This window comes from Bacillus rossius, chromosome 3 (assembly GCF_032445375.1).
Source record: "Bacillus rossius redtenbacheri isolate Brsri chromosome 3, Brsri_v3, whole genome shotgun sequence".
Taxonomy (NCBI): Eukaryota; Metazoa; Arthropoda; class Insecta; order Phasmatodea; family Bacillidae; genus Bacillus; species Bacillus rossius.
The window spans coordinates 4,627,000-4,643,881 of NC_086332.1; the positions used below are offsets into that span (position 1 = coordinate 4,627,000).

Genomic DNA, 16,882 nt, shown 5'->3' on the forward strand with positions numbered 1-16,882 from the left:
AAGTTGTTTTGTTTACATCAAATTTTTATTTTTTTTTTGTTTGCTGATTTCGCTTAGAAAACTTTGCTAATTCTATTTTAATATTAATTATATAAGAGTAAAATTACGTTTTTTATAACCTTGTGTTTTGTAAAACTATGAATCAGTAACGGCTTTGTTTGGAGTTTCGGGCTCGCTGCATGTGACTGGTCCTCGTCGCGGCGGGCGGCATTTCAAATGTTTGAATAAAGCTGGAATCACAATACCACGACGGCTCCGACACGACAGGTCCGACAAGCTCAATAGCCAATGAAATGCAATGTCACCGTGACGTCACTCCGTCAGAAAACGCACCCCGACGGCCCGCAACGAATAGATTTTATTTCTAATTCCGTCGTGTCGTACGGCCCGACAGAAAACAAAACGGCAACGGAAAGGAAACAGTACGGAACTAAATTTCAAAAATATTTACCTACTTCGTAATTTTGTTTAACATGCGAGTGAGTTTTATATCTTGCCTTCATCTGTTTGTACAAATTTAATCGTGTTTATGGTTAAAGTTGTTATTGTAGATTGGTGAAGTTTGAATTTAATAATGAATGAGTTTAGCGAATAACTAAATATTAATAAAGTTAAGGCTGAATCTATTTTGTAAGGCATTAGGTTGAAAAACTGCCATAATTATCCTAACAAATAGCGAGAAAAAAGCATGGGCTGTAATAGCATCATCTGTTTCTCTTTCAATTATTTTTTTAAACGTCAGATATACTTTATTTTATGAAAATAATTTGTTTGGAACGATTTGCCGACAGCCAAATCAGAAATCGTCGGGTTGAATATTGTCGTGGCATTGTGACCCTAGGCTATTAAATCTGTCGTGCTGCAATGCTGTACGACGGTTTGTCGGGCCTGTCGTGTCGGACCCGTCGTGGCATTGTGATTCCAGCTTAATAGTGCCGCGGCCCATGGCATGCTGAGACTTTAAAACATCAAAAAGTTTTGATTTGTTCCTTTGAAACTTTTAGCGTCTCCCGCATTAGGGGAAGCTTAATTTTGAACAAATAATATGTGAAAAGTGGTTTGTTATGCCAAAATACAGTAAAACAGTGCGGGTTAAGTGAAATTTGGCTGCACAAATTAATGCAAGAAATTTCATGATTCGGTGACGTAAATATTTGTAAGCTATATTTGGCCGTATTATACATGCATATTATAGTAGAGAAAATTCTAGAAAGATTTGTAATGATGTCGTAAAAAAAGTTTCTTTTTTTTTCCATATTGAATGTTAATTAATAGTATACATAGCAAATGCAATGTTCTTTAATGTTATTTCTGACGTGATAATGTCTTATACCTCGATGAACGCTGGCTGCACGAACGAAAAAGTGTCCCATTCCGTTTGAGCCGAGTGTTTCCATTGTCGTGGTTTACATTGTTTATTACAAAAATAAAAAAACCTTAAAATTAACGAGTGCGAATAAATGTTACATTTATCGAAAAAAATGTAATTTACAACTTACTCCTTTGTATTATACAAAATAATGATAATTCAGTGATATAATAATTCAATTCAGACGACTCGCGCGGTTAGCACATAGCACTGTTGCTGTAATGTACTTAATGAATAATTTCAGTTACATTAATTTTAATATTAACTCTTATTATTTAGTTGTAATTTTTATTTTTCTTTCTAGGTACGAGTTTCATGTTGTCGAGAAATGGAGGGAAAAAAAAGAAAAGGCGATAAGTTTAAGGGTATGGACTACTGGAAAAAGTGGTGTGGTCAAGCGGTTTCCAGTAAGGAAACACATTTGGCTACTGAAACTACAACAAGCTTGCGCGCTGCTGGTAATGAGACTGTGGTGGCAAGTGAGCCTTCGACCTCATTTACAGAATCGAACGACAAAGTCGAGTCAGTGGCACCTGTGACCTCAGTTACAGTATCTAACGACGAATTCGAGTCAGTGGTGCCTGCAGCCTGTTTAATGGGTACGACCAACCAGCCTACGTTTATTCAGGAACCGACCAGCTTGCCTGTTTCATCATCATCTCATCCTGTAGCTAAACTGGACGTTGGTTTTTATTCGAATCAAGATGAAATGGTGAATGAATATATAAAAGTCCAAATTTTAAAAGTCCCTTGGACCCCACCCAAAGATTATAAGTTTCCCATTTCCACAAAACGAAATTTGCGCTTTCAACTTAAATGGATAGAGAGATTCCCCTGGTTGTCATATTCTGAATATAAAAGTGGAGCATTCTGCAGAATTTGTGTTGTAATGGGACGTTCACTTGAAGGTAAAGGCAGCCATCAGCGAATTGGCCAGCTTGTAACCGAGCCATTCTGCAAGTGGAAAAATGCATTAGAAATATTTGAAACTCATGCAAAAACAGGATATCACAAGAGAAATTTGGAACTTGCAGAAAACTTTCTTAAAGTAACATCTTTGCAGGCTTTTTCAGTCAGTGAGCAGTTGTCTTCTGAGAGAAAGAGGCAGCAAGAAGAAAACCGAAAGAAATTAATCCCTATCGTAAAAGGAATAATTTTTTGCGGTAAACAAGGCATCCCATTAAGAGGTAAAATAGATTCTGGGCGGATTGTACCAGAGCCTGATCAACCACTGCAGAATGATGGTAATTTTCGGGCACTGTTGCGGTACGGAGCTGAGTCTGGGGATAAAGATCTTTCTGAGCATTTGGCCACTTCTCAGAAGAATGCTCTTTACACAAGCCCTCAGATCCAAAATGAAATAATAGACATTTGTGGTGAAATAATTCAACATAAGATAATCGAAGAAGTAAAGAAAGCCCGATTATTTGCTATTCTCGCTGACGAAACTACTGACATCTCGCGTGTGGAGCAAGTCTCGCTGTGTTTGCGATATGTTGATTTGAAGGATGTTGAACATCATAAAGTTAAGGAGATGTTTCTCGAGTACATTCCTACTGTTGATGTCACAGGATCCGGCCTAGCAAATCTAATTATTACAGCTCTGAAAAAGCATGGGCTTGAGTGTTCTCATGTGGTTGGTCAAGGTTACGATGGGGCTGCAGCTATGAGTGGGTATTTGCACGGGGCCCAAGCTTATGTTCGTCGAGAATGTGCTCTTGCTCTTTATGTACACTGTAGTGCACACTCTCTCAACCTTGCAATTGCTGACTCATGTTCACAAGCAGATATCCGAAATTGTGTTGGGATTGTACAGTCTGTCGGTTCGTATTTCAGACATTCCGCTCAACGCACTGCTGTTTTGAAAGACAAAATTCGAGAGTTGTTACCCGCCGATCACCAAAAAAGCCTGCTTGTAATGTGCGAAACACGGTGGGTCAACAAGCATGAAGCTGTCATGAGATTCAAAGAAATTTATCCAGCGATTGTCAATGCTCTCGAAGAACTCCAATCTAGCCATAATAAGGAAACATCACAACAAGCCGTCCAAATGCTTAACACACTTCGATCTTCGAATTTTGTGATGTCCTTAGTGATTCTTGAGAAAGTCATGAGCTATACATTGTCGTTATCCAAACAGCTGCAAACAGCTAACACCGACCTGATTACAGCATTCAGCCATGTGGATGATGTTATTAATACCTTGCAACTTCTGAGGAATAAAGTTGATGACGAGTATCCTCATATTTTTGAAGAAGCAAAGGTTTTGCTCGAAGAAAATGGCGGTATACTGCAGATGCCACGCATAGTCGGAAGGCAGTTGAACCGCTCAAACATTCCTGCGTCTGATACATGCTCGCATTACAAAATAAATTTCTTCATCCCATTCCTTGACCATACCATTCAACAATTGAACGAAAGGTTTACGAAGCACCGTAAAGTAGTGACTGCACTTTCTGGTATCTTGCCATCAAATTTCGCAGCCAGTTCTGAAATTGAAGAGGCAGTTTGTATGTACTCTTCAGTGCTTCCCGAAAGAAGTACATCTGTAGTCAAAGCAGAACTAGATGTGTGGAAAGCAGTGATGACAAACACCTCCCCTACTCCAAAATCTGCTTTGGAATGCCTAGATAAGTGCGATCAAAAACTATATCCAAATGTTTACACATTGCTACAAATTTTGGCTACCATACCTGTTTCCACTGCTACCCCAGAAAGGACGTTTTCAAGCCTAAGGAGACTGAAAAACTACTTACGCAACACAACCAGTGAAAACAGACTGAACGGTTTGGCTCTTATGAATATACACTATGGGGCAGAAATAGATGCGGATGAAGTAGTGGACATATTCAAAATGAAAAACAGAAGAATAATTCTATAAGTGTAATTGTGTATGCAGTATGCACTTTCTATTCACGTGTATATTAATGTTGCATTGTTTTGTCATTTTATTTTGTAAACCCCCCCCAAAACTGAAATCTGGCTACGCCCATGACCGCATCACATTCGGTGACTACCTGGATGCCCTGCAAGACCACCGCACAAGGAGGGCAGGCGTTAGAGCCATACGGTCGAGGCAGCATGTGCTGTATAGTGAGTATAGTAATAAGCTGGCCATCACGTGGGAGGATGATAAGCGACGTATCTGCGAGGATGGTATCCGCACAATCCCCCACGGCTATATAGGAGACGACGAATAATTTTTTTCTGCAAATAGTTTGGGTGTTGCTGTTTCAATTTGTTGTATAGTTTCAGTTTTTTTTGTTGTATAGTTTCAATCTTTTGTATAGTCTCAATTTTTGTTGTATTGTTTCCATTTCTGTTGTATATTTTCCGTTTTTTTTGTTTTATAGTTTCCATTTTTTGTTTTATAGTTTCCATTTTTTGTTTTATAGTTTCCAATTTCGTTGTATAGTTTACATTTTTGCTATATGGTTTCATTTTTAGTTGTATAGATTCGTTTGATGTGTATGTATTTTTCTTTAATCCAGAATTTGTTTTTGTAGCGTTCGAGGTTATTTAAATAAATATGATAATACCTACATACTGCTTATTATTTTAAATATAGAACCTTTATTCCTCAAGGTACTTATACTTAATTTGATATCGTAAAATGGTCATGTAATTATACATAAACACCTAAATATCTGCTCCCATGCAGCTTTTTAAACACGAGTACGCAAACACGGACTCTGAAAAATTTCTGGTCCGCTAAGATGGAGTAATAAATTTATATTTTTTTTAAATTATAATTACTTTAACTATCGCATCCGCAGCAATGAAATAATAACATATATGTAAGTTAAAACCTGTAAATGATTATGCCTTTAAGAATAAATGGTTGTCACAACAACAAAATGACTGAGGATTTTATGGTCTATAAGGATCATAACAACATTGGTACGGGATAGAAAGTCGGCCTTACATACACTAAGGTGCTTTAGGATGGTGATGACATCATCGGATGAAATCAATATGGCGGAATCCAGGATGGCTGCCTCCAGCAGACGATAATGGTTTAGATTATTGTTTTTATAATAAATTTATTTAAAAAGATGGTGGTGTTACGAAAAATTGCGACAGGGATGAGTGGGGTGTTCGATGATGTAATCGTAATGTAGAAGAGTGGGGCGCTCGATGATGTAAACGTAATGTATAGGAGTGTGGTGCTAGATAATTGTAACATTTAATTAAAATTAAATTATTAATTTTTATTTTTTTAATTAAAATCGGATAATAAATAAGGATTTTCAAGATGGCGGATGAAACTCGAAATGTCGGGATGTTCTAGAAAACAAAATGGTCGTCGGGGTCAAAGGTAAAAGTCAAATTCAAGATGGCCGCCGGAAGTGACGTAACCCAAGATGGCCGCCGGAAGTGACGTAATCCAAGATGGCCGCCGGAAGTGACGTAATCCAAGATGGCCGCCGGAAGTGACGTAATCCAAGATGGCCGCTGCGGATCCCCGGATCCCCCACCACCCACCGGTGCCCCCATACATACCAAATACACCTACTCATATCTGTAGCTTGCTTCCTTGTAGACCTATCTGAAATGAACTTAACCTCTCTTTATGCAATAGATGACTAATTGTTATATTGTTCCGCACTTCAGCTCTCAACAGGAAATAAAAGATTCCTGTAGGGCCTACACTGTTTTTGGCGCATTTTATACTGATTTTGTGTGCGCACTTGGCTTGGAATGATTTGCCGAAATCCATATTAGAATTCGGCGTGTTAATTTTGTCGTGGTATTGTAACTCTGTCGTGCTAGAACGATGTGCGACGCTTAATCGGATTTGTCGTGTGTCGTGTTTACCGTGGCAGCTTTAGGGACAGCGAGAGATGTAGGGATGATGGAGCATTGCATTTTTTTTTCCTCCTAGCCTAACTGAAAATAAGTGTGTGTTTGTTTGGTAGAGGTCTGGGTGTGCGAAGACTCTAGGTGCGTCCCAGGCCTAATCATGCTGGGTTTCAGCCATGTAGAAAGGGTAGCACATTTTTGGTGTGCTTTGTCCGGGGATTGGCCAGCCATGGCAGCGATTCTAACTCCCCTATCATAGATATAGACCACAGTTAAGCCCACCGCACACGGTACAATATTTTTTACTAGTTTGCTTACTAGAATGCTTACTGGTTTCTGTACCGTGTAGGCTACAAGCTGAAACACTAGGTGCGCTACATGTTTCTGCTGCACACGATTCTAGCTGCCTTGCTAGTTTTGTTAAGAGAATATTTTCCACAACAAATTTTTATTACGATAATTCACATTTTTTACTGCATACAAACAAGGCTCTTCTTTGTATGCATTTATTAAAACCAGGAGTTGGTCACTATTTCACTTCTTTCCGTCCATGTTTATCACGGCATGCGCGCTTAGAAGTGCAAACAACCCCTCGTGCTGTTTCCGTGAGTTCTGATTGGCCACTCCTTAAATATTGTAACACACCAAGCAACGAAAATAGGACGCTGTCTATTACGCAAAACCAGTAGCCCAGCTCGCACAGCTACTAGTATCCATATTATCTTAAAAAGATTTGTGCAATGAGAGTGCATGACTTGATGTAAGATTTTGGACATACGTCATTGCTAATCAACAAATAACCCGGATAGCCAGCCAAAAACTAACGGAGTGAAAGAATTGCCGCGGATCACTGTCAAAAATCACATTTTAACAATGAAATTTCGGCACTACAGCTTGAAATTCAGTCCATCCTTAATACTGAAGATTTCAATTGCATTTATCAGTCCATCACGAATCTTGTCCAAAAGAAGTCTCTACAGCATGGTTAGCAATGGCGTATGTCCAAAAGCTTACATCAAGTTACTAGCATCCAGTTTGAATTCGAGTGAAGAAACTAGTAGCAGAGCCAGTACGACTCCTAGCTTACAGTATTGCAAGGAATATTGCACCGTGTGCGGCGGGCTTTAGTTAAGCTGTGCCCAGGAGTGAGCTAGGACACGTGTTGTCGGGGGCGGCAGGTTCGCGGCGGACATCCCCCCGGCGAGCAGCCCCCGGAGCGGAGGCGGCGGCGGCGCCGGGGGCGGGGGCGCCGCCCCCAAGGCCAGCGGCTCCAAGGGCTCGTTCCTCGGCGACTCGTTCCGGCGGCTGGTGACGCGCCTGCGGTCGACCAGCGCCGAGCGCAAGGCGGCGCGCGCCAGGAAGAGCCGCTCTCCCCCCCGCCCGCAGCAGTCGTCCACCTACCAGCAGTACCACGTGGTGGACTCGAACCTGCCGAGCGCCGCGCCTCGCCAGTCGCCGCCGCAGCCCGGCCGCGAGAGGACGTCTGCGGGCCGCGCCGCGCTCCAGGTAGGTCGCCGGCGCACCGCCGCAGCGGGCACTCAAACCATGTCTCGCGCCACATGTGACCACATCTGGAGACTGGAAAAATTCGCGCTTTCGATGACCTCTGGGATAGACTCCACAACCCTCTACATACTCGGGCAAATGCCACTTGCTCATTGGCTATTGACTCGTGACACTTGTCAACTGGGACGCTTGCGATTCCATACTTTTTTTGGTTGAAGGTTTTCAATTGGCTAAAAGTCCTTCAGATAAACTGTGAAGCCAATCAAAGAAGCAATATAAATGTACAGTTGTTTGGATTCTAGCATATCGTGAAATGAATCCGCGAATTTTTCCTGTCTCTAACGATATCTGTTGGGTGGGCCCATGACTAGAGACCGGAAAAATTCGCGGGATTCATTTCACGATATGCTAGAATCCAAAACAACTGTACATTCATATTGCTTTCTGTGATCGGCTTGACAGTTTTATCTGAAGGGCGTTTAGCCAATGGGAAAACCTTCAACCAAAAAAAGTATCGAACCGCAATGCGTCCCAGTTGACAAGTGTCACGAGTCAATAGCCAAATGAGCAAGTGGCATTTGCCTGAGTATGTGGAGGTTTGTGTGTAGTCTATGCTAGAGGTCATCGAAAGCGCGAATTTTTCCAGCCTCTACTCATTTAACATCTTAATACTTTAGAATAAAATCGCTACAATATATTTTCGTTTGCACTGTTTTGATGTGGCGTTAACACGACATTCTGAATCTTACTCGTGGAGGGAGGGGATACATTCCTCCTGTGCCAACTCCTTCCCCAGGGGGGGGGGGGGGGGGAGGTGCTTCCGCAGCGACGCAAGAGTTTGTTTACTTCTCGTTACTTACAGTTTCAGACCAGTGCGTGAGAGTTTCACGGGTTGTGCTTGGGAAGCCTAGGATGTACATCAAGTTCTGTCCCTGCCCGAACACGGCCGAATATTCACCTTCGCCCAACCTCGGGTTTATTTATACCTATATATTTATATTTATCTGTTTATTTTAATGTAGCTATACTAACCTAACTAACCGTCCATAGTGTTTTAAAGTCTTCTAATGTAGCTAACCTAACCGACCACTTTTAATATTTGAATTTATTTTTCCTGCGCAAAAATAAAACAAATCCCGAGGTTGGCCGAAGGTGAATATTCGGGCGTGTTCGGGCAGGGACAGAACTTGTACATCTTAGGCTTCTCGTTGTGCTTTACACGTGTTATCAATATCTTTTTTTACAGCTGTCATTTGTTTGCGTCAGGCTCCTGTTTAGAGCGCTAAACGGAACCACAGTTGACAACACGGATGTGGCCGCTCCAGAGAAAATTTCTTTTTTTTTTTTCTCTATGAATACTATCTCAACTCCTCCTGCTTTTAGTAAAAGTCATTGTTTTTGTTAAATTTATATTTATTTATTTATTTACATTGAAAAAAAGTTCTGTGTTTATCATAACACATTTTATGACACATCTTACTAAAGATTTTGTAGTGACAGTAAAATAATTTTGTAGTGTCAATAAGGTGGTTTATTGGGAGCCATACAAATTTACCATCACTACTGAAGCCCTATGTTGTCCAGCTACCACACAATATTTGGTAGGTTTAATATTCAAAAATATTTTGTAGTAGCCACAAGACTTCTTTTAGAAAATTTATCCGATTTATATTTAAATCATTAAAAAAACTTAACGTTACTGGTTAAAACCTCACAAACATAAGCTCATTGCTACTAGTCTGCTTGCAATACTTTTTACTGTGTGTCCGAGGGCGGTGTGTTTGAGGGCGGTGTGTCTGAGGGCAGTGTGTCCGAGGGCAGTGTGTCCGAGGGCAGAGTGTCAGAGAAGTGTGTGTCTGAGGGCAGTGTCTGAGGGCAGAGTGTCCGAGGGCAGTGTGTCCGAGGGCAGAGTGTCAGAGAAGTGTGTGTCTGAGGGCAGTGTGTCTGAGGGCAGTGTCCGAGGGCAGAGTGTCAGAGAAGTGTGTGTCTGAGGGCAGTGTCTGAGGGCAGAGTGTCTGAGGGCAGTGTGTCTGAGGGCAGAGTGTCTGAGGGCAGTGTGCCTGAGGGCAGAGTGTCTGAGGGCAGAGTGTCTGAGGGCAGTGTCTGAGGGCAGTGTGTCCGAGGACAGTGTCTGAGGGCAGAGTGTCTGAGGGCAGAGTGTCTGAGGGCAGTGTGTCTGAGGGCAGAGTCCGAGGGCAGTGTGCCGTGCGCAGGACGAGGACCAGCCGGACGCCATGGACCGCGGCGCGCGAGTGGTGCACAGGTACTACCTGGGCGAGGACCCGTTCGGCGGCAGCATCTACGGCCGCGAGCGGGAGTACGACGGCGTGGTGCCCGCCCGCAGCCGGCGGCAGCGCCAGCACAGCGGCGGAGCCCGCGACGAGCCGGCCGTCAGCAGGTGCGTGCCGCGGCTCCTTGGGAACTGCACTTCACATCGACCTTTAACACGGTTACACTTCTACATGTTTGAAGCTATACATTTATACAGTGCATACTTTTGGCTTATTTGGTTGGCAAAGTTGAATTTTTAAAATTTTGGTGCAGCACAGATAAGGAGAACCCAATGGAACAAATAAATCAAAATTTCTGGGTTTGAAGGAAATTGTTGCTGTTGTGTGATATTGTTGTAGTTATTATAGAAAAAAAATTAATTTTATTTCAATTATTATAATTTTTATATAATTTGTTATTTTAATATCAAACGTTATCATCTCACGTTGGCTTTCAATCGGTATGTGAATTGTATGTATTAAAAGCTTAAAAGGGAATGGTTTTGCAGAAAGATAGTTACAGTTCAGCTTAAAAGAGCCAAACTTGTTTCGCAGTAACGATAAATAATAATTTAAAGTGGTTAAACGTTATAATTATTTTCGGCATTAATTTTAAACCATTTTCAGGATTTATTAATAGGTATTTTATATTTTATTAAAAACATCTCATAAAAATATATTTATTCTATTTAAGAGCTAAAAGAAATCGCAGTGGTAGGCTACCTGCGATGAGATGTTTTTTTTGTTTATAGTTTATGATTAACACGAACAAATTATGTTAAACCGCGTGTAAGACTCAGATCAAAGAACAATAAATAAATTCGCATTTAATTTTATTCTTGAATACATTTTGGTTGCACCTTGCATGGTAAATATTTCTTTAAATTTTGTTACGTGATTTTGATTTATATCAAGAGTTATTGGAAAAGAAGAAGTTGAGATGTGTGTGCCGCTAGTAATCCTGACGTTACACAAGAGTGATGCCGAACCACTGGCAAGTAAACTGTTGATGTCGGGGGGGGGGGGGGGGGTGATCAAGTTGTTATTCCGGGCGCGTGATCCACCGTGACGTCACGCCGCGCCGGCGAGACGCAAGCCCGTGGCAGCCGCGCCCAGCAAGTCCCGTGAAAGTCCCGCATAAGTCCCGTACAAGTCCCACACAATCTTCACGCTCCGGCCATAAGCACAGGTGAGGTTTTTAAACTTCGCTTAGTACGACGTGGCAGACAGGTTTGGCAACAAAAGCCAACCTTAGTAATAAAATAGTATTTGAAACAGGAAAACGAGCAGATTATCCACCCACTTATGCAGTACACTTAAAAACAATTGGTTGTCTGTAAAGTCGGTTTACGGACGATAGTTTAACGTGACAACGTCATAACAAAAAATTGATCAAATGATCGCATACTTTTATGAATAAAATTGAATCATACTTCTTCCAATCTGTGTTATTCTGTTAAGGATAGGACGATGATATGAAAAGTAGGAAACGAATGGGAGTGTTTCAAGTTTAATGTGTCTCGAAAAAGTCAAATCGATGGTTGTTCCAATCGAGTGGAAGAGAGATAGATGCGGCGCAAGCGTACAATGAGCGTAACGGGACACAGCGTAACGGGACAATGTGCGTAACGGGACACTTTTTCCTGCGTGCAGCCGGCTTCGTCGCTTTATTAGACGTTGTCACGTCAATAAGTTATCTTAATGACATATCCCTAAATAATTCCTACATGCGGTTAGTCCATTGATGTGTTGCGTTCACAAACGTCACGCAAGCATATAACTGCTAGAAATATATTTAATATCGTAATGGTTCTTCAACTGTAGGAATTCGTTTTGTAACCCGAAAATGTTTGAACATTACTCTATTAAATTATATTAAATATACTTGTTACCATACAATAATTTTGTCTTTCATAAACTATAGCCTAATTGTTGCGTAATCCTACGCTGTATGGCATCAAGCTATTTTTTGTTCACTGCGGTAGTTTCTAATGCAGAGCGTGATTTGTACATTGTTTCCGTACCATGTGCGTCTCTGCCTGAGGACGGGAGCAGATAGCAGTTCCCGAAACGTCGCTTGTTTCTGTTTAGGTAAAACTATTGTGTTTGTTTGTCTTTTCGTTTTGTCATGTTTTTTGTCTCGCTTCATCTGTTGTGCTGAATTATTTTGGGTTTCAATATTTTTGTGTTGTCATCATTTGTGGGGACTTTTTCGTTCTCTTAGTACATTTTTCTTTGTTTTTCTTTGTTTGTTTGCTGACCATATTCCTGTTTCGGAATATTTTGTGGTGTTCATATCCTTGTTGACAACAGCAATTGTTTGCTTAATTTTGTGTGTTTTTGTCCTTTTTTTTTGAGTATTTTTATTTATTTATTTTATTTATTAGTTTTTCTTCAAACAGAAAAAAGTTCTTAGCAATGGCGTATGTCCAAAAACTTACATCAAGTCATTGAAGGATTAGTATATCACCTAAATATTAGCATTTTCATGGGAAGGAATTATTATTAAATATGAGGGGAAAAACACTAAAAGGATGTGTTTCTAGTGTCTTATTACATATATATATATATATATATATATATATATATAAAACTTGTTTTAAAGGAAAATTCATAATAGTTAACTTGCGAAACAAAAGTATTAAAATAAATTAATTAAAAACCAACATAAAAACGTTCCATTTTCTTTTCCCAGCTTAAATCGTCACTTAAATTTATATGTGTAAGGGTTGGACTTCTAAAAGTCTACTGTTCCCTGAGATTTTAGTGTGACGATTTTCTTTTAAAACTCAATTAAAAATAAAACTTACTAAAAAAAGTTTTTTTTATTATTAAACCCCTTTTTATTTTTATTTTACGAAATCCTGGTTACGGCCCTGCGTCAGCGCCAGAGCCGGGGTTCCCGCGGGGCGACCTGCGCGAGGCACAGTCAGGCACAGTCAGGCACAGTCTGGCGCAGTCAGGCGCAGTCAGGAGCAGTATGGCGCAGTCAGGCGCAGTTAGGCGCAGTCAGGCGCGACGCAGGCGCAGTGTGGTGCAGTCTGGCGCGACGCAGGCGCAGTGTGGTGCAGTCTGGCGCAGTCAGGTGCAGTGTGGCGCAGTGTGGTGCAGTCTGGCGCAGTCAGGTGCAGTGTGGCGCAGTCGGGCGCAGTCGGGCGCAGTCAGGCGCGACTAGGGCGTGTGCCGGGCACCCCACGAGGCCCCTCGACGGCCCACCTCGGCCCGCAGCTGGCAAGTGGGTCGCGGCGCGCGTGGGCGCCGCTCCGCTGTTCCGACGAACAGCTGTGTGCTTCCACGCCGTCCACACCTGTCTCGTGCGGTGGACGTGATCTGGTACATTTGTATTGCCATTCCTTGTTAATATACCTACATAATACAGCCAACAAACACACCGACTGAAAGCCGTGTAGTGTCCGACATAAGATAACAGTGTGATTCAAAGCGGAAATAAACCTTTCACGGAGACTTCAATGAAATAATTGAACACTAACCTCGTTGTCCATGGCAGTTTATTGCTGTTCGTAAATACTGCGAACTAAATCAATGATACCTCGTACATGCCACGATATTTGGCATGTTTAGTAATTTAATTATTTTCTGGTTTTTTCACTCCAATGTGGTTGATACTGAACATTTTAAATACACATATAAAGAGCTTTAGAGCTTAAACTACGGGATATTTAATTCAACACAGCTCTCAAATGCTTCTAATGCAACTTGCGTGATTTTACCACTTGCAGTTTTCTTTGAAATTATTTCATAAACATTTAAGTCAAGCATTAAGGCTTACTTCAATAAGTTATTTATTTTGATTGTTTCGCGTAATTTAAAATTTTAAAATAATTCAGTAATGAACAAAGATTTATTTTTGTATAAATGGTTGAAACAAACATGACGAAATCGTAACTGTGAGATTTGTAATATTTATTAGCTACATACAAATGAAAAACGAGTTCACGAAAAACATCACAATTTCCGTATACGAAATTTAAGATCTGCCAATTCGAACACGACTTTATACCTCTTTCATACTGTCTTGCACATCACGAACATAGTTTTTGGAGGTATTTAAGGTTTATTATGAAGCGTTATAACTTATTTTTAAACTGAATAATATTACTGATTTACACCTCATGTCTATTGACATTTATTTTACTTTCAGCCTTGTTTTAATGTGTAAAATCTTAAAAACATACGTTTTCACCATACTATTTATTACATTTTACAGGTAATGCATATATGTTTGTGTATATAAAAACACTATAAACTTACAGGATCGTAACTTGACATCAGTTAAATCCAAAATATATACGGACAAAAAAAAGGTAAATTCAAATGCGATGCGTGGTTTTTGCGCTAGTATATCCCCTGCAATAGCCGTGTTTGTAGATCCTTAACACGCGGTAGAGTTATGTAGGTACCTCCGAGTGACCATGGACGTTGTTCCCGCAGGGATTTGACCCAGAGGTCGGGGTACCAGAGTAGACGGCGCCCAATGGTGGTGTTGTAAACGAGATGGCGAGTGTGGCGCGTCGGGAGAGTAAAAAAAATTTAATGTTGACGCGAAGAGGTGTTTAGGAATTTACGTAGCGGTGCGTGGGACTCGGGCGAGAGTGAGAGAGAGATAGAGAGGGGGGGGGGGGGGATACTCGACCTTGCCTCGACCTTCGCCGGCTCCAAACATGGTCGCCGCGCGCGCGGGATACTTGGTGTGTTGGTAGGACGTCACATGGCCGCCGAGTCCTCGCAGAACCTCGTCCCCCCCTTACCCCCTCCTCCCCTGAGCACCGTGTGTTCCAGAAGGACTGCGCCAGGTTGGGAGGCAGCTGGTCCGATGACTCTGTTTTACGACGTCCCTGAATAGCTCGGAGAGAAGCTGGCATTTGCACATTCGTCCGTGGTTGCCTCACCTTCGGTCGCCTCACCTTCGGTCGCCTTTAACGATCTGGTCGCTCTTCGAGCTGACGTAACACTAAAGTAAAAGTTATTATTTTTTTTACGTCGTCACAGTTTATCGGAAACTAATCCAAGCACCTGCCAAACGAGAGCACTGCGGACGTAAAATACTACGTATCTAAGCTTCATTGAAGCACCTCTTCTTCCAATACCAATATTCGCAAAACGTTTGATAGCGATTACGTAGCAAGTTCGTGCGAGCGTAGAATATGCCAAAACGTCCGCGGTTACAAAGGGGGCCAAAGTGGCAAGGGTTATTATTAGCAGCACTGATATCGTATGGAGGCAGAATTGAAATTTTCATGACAGATTTGAACAATATTATCAATTTTACCATGTGTAACGTCGTTGGAAACATTAAACGGTGTAGGGGCCATAGCGCCTGCGTGATCGACTGACCCGTAAAGCGGTGTCCTACCCAGATAATAGACACTGCGCCTCTAACTATCCACAGGAATTGAAAAGATCGCGGATTTAATGACCTTCAGGGTCTTTCGTTGACGGTTGCTATTGGATCAAAGACCTCCAGGTAAACAGTCAACCAATAGCGAAAGCTGCTCCAAGGTATAGGCTATGTAATTAAATTTTACCCTATCGCGAAATGAAACCGCGATTTTTTCCTGTCTCCACCTATCCGTGATTGCTAGAGACTGGAAAAATTCACGCTATCAATGAGCCTTAGGATATACTCCACAACCCTCTACATACTCAGGCAAATGTCACTTGCTCATTGGCTACTGACTCGTGACACTTGTCAACTGGGACGCTTGCGATTCGATACTTTTTTGGTTGAAGGTTTACCATTGGCTAAAAGTCCTTCAGATAAACTGTAAGCCAATCACAGAAGCAATATAAATGTACAGTTGTTTGTATTCTAGCATATCGTGAAATGAATCCGCTAATTTTTCTGGTCTCTAGGAATTAATCTTGGAAATAGTTAAAGAAATGCCCTGAAATTTTTGCCAGGACTGGGATGCAATCCAGAATCTTCATGAACGGAAGTTGTTTACATTTCAGACACCTCGCGCGGGTTAAAGGTTGCTACTGAGAGCACACACTAAAAATGGTGACGTTGTCAGCTCTCTGGAACACCGCGTCTGCGCAGTGGATTCTTACATCGAATTTTCGGACGAAACACGACTTGGGAACACACTCACGCTGTCATTAAAATATTCTCTTATAATATTCGCAATGAAACACTTGGCTGACTACAAACTGCTCAGCAACACGGAGGGTGGTTTTCTTTGTTTTATTTCGTGGGGAGGGGGCTGATAGCCACTGCAAACAACCCTAGGCACTGGTAGCCACCCGGGGCTAGAACTCATCTTTGCGACCCCCTTCCTATTTTTATAAAACCAACAAAACCAAAACATTTCCCGATAACACTTCCTATCGCCACCACATATTAATTCCAATACAGTACGTATTCCAAATAATTTTTTTATTAAACTTATCAGCCAGTCATTTCATTTTTAGTACATAAGAAGTTGGTTGGTTTTTAAATATTTGACGTTATACATGTATGTATTTTTAAATACAAATAATTCAGTTTATCTGCCCTCCAACTTTTTTTGTGTTAAAAGACTACGATATTCAAGTAAATATCTATAGTCATAATCACTCCGCCAGGTTAGCGCTCCTCAAATGCGCGCTCGGGGTATTATCCCCGTCTGCCCCCCTCCCCTTCCCCAACCCTTGGCAGCCTCCGGAGATAGCATCCAGAGGTGTACTCCACGGGAAGTCTAAGATGTACATCAAGTTCTGTCCCTGCCCGAACACGCCCGAATATTCACCTTCGGCCAACCTCGGGTTTATTTATACATATTTATATTTCTGTGTTTATTTTAATGTAGCCGTACTAACATAACTAACCGTCCATAGTGCTTTAAAGTGTTTTAATGTAGCTATCCTAACCGACCACTTTTAATATTTGAATTCATTTTTCCTGCGCGAAAATAAAATAAATCCCAAAGTTGGC

The 16,882-nt window shown here is 41.5% G+C and overlaps 1 protein-coding gene across 2 annotated transcripts in view; it reads left to right on the forward strand.

The window, feature by feature from the left end:
• Positions 1-16,882, forward strand: part of LOC134530119 (uncharacterized) — a 317,722-nt gene that overhangs the window by 284,871 nt on the left and 15,969 nt on the right. For both annotated transcript variants that reach the window (XM_063364725.1, XM_063364724.1), the window contains 2 exons: positions 7,351-7,678; positions 9,892-10,076. In XM_063364725.1, the coding sequence (XP_063220795.1) occupies positions 7,351-7,678; positions 9,892-10,076 (513 nt within the window). The remainder of the gene's footprint in view (positions 1-7,350; positions 7,679-9,891; positions 10,077-16,882) is intronic.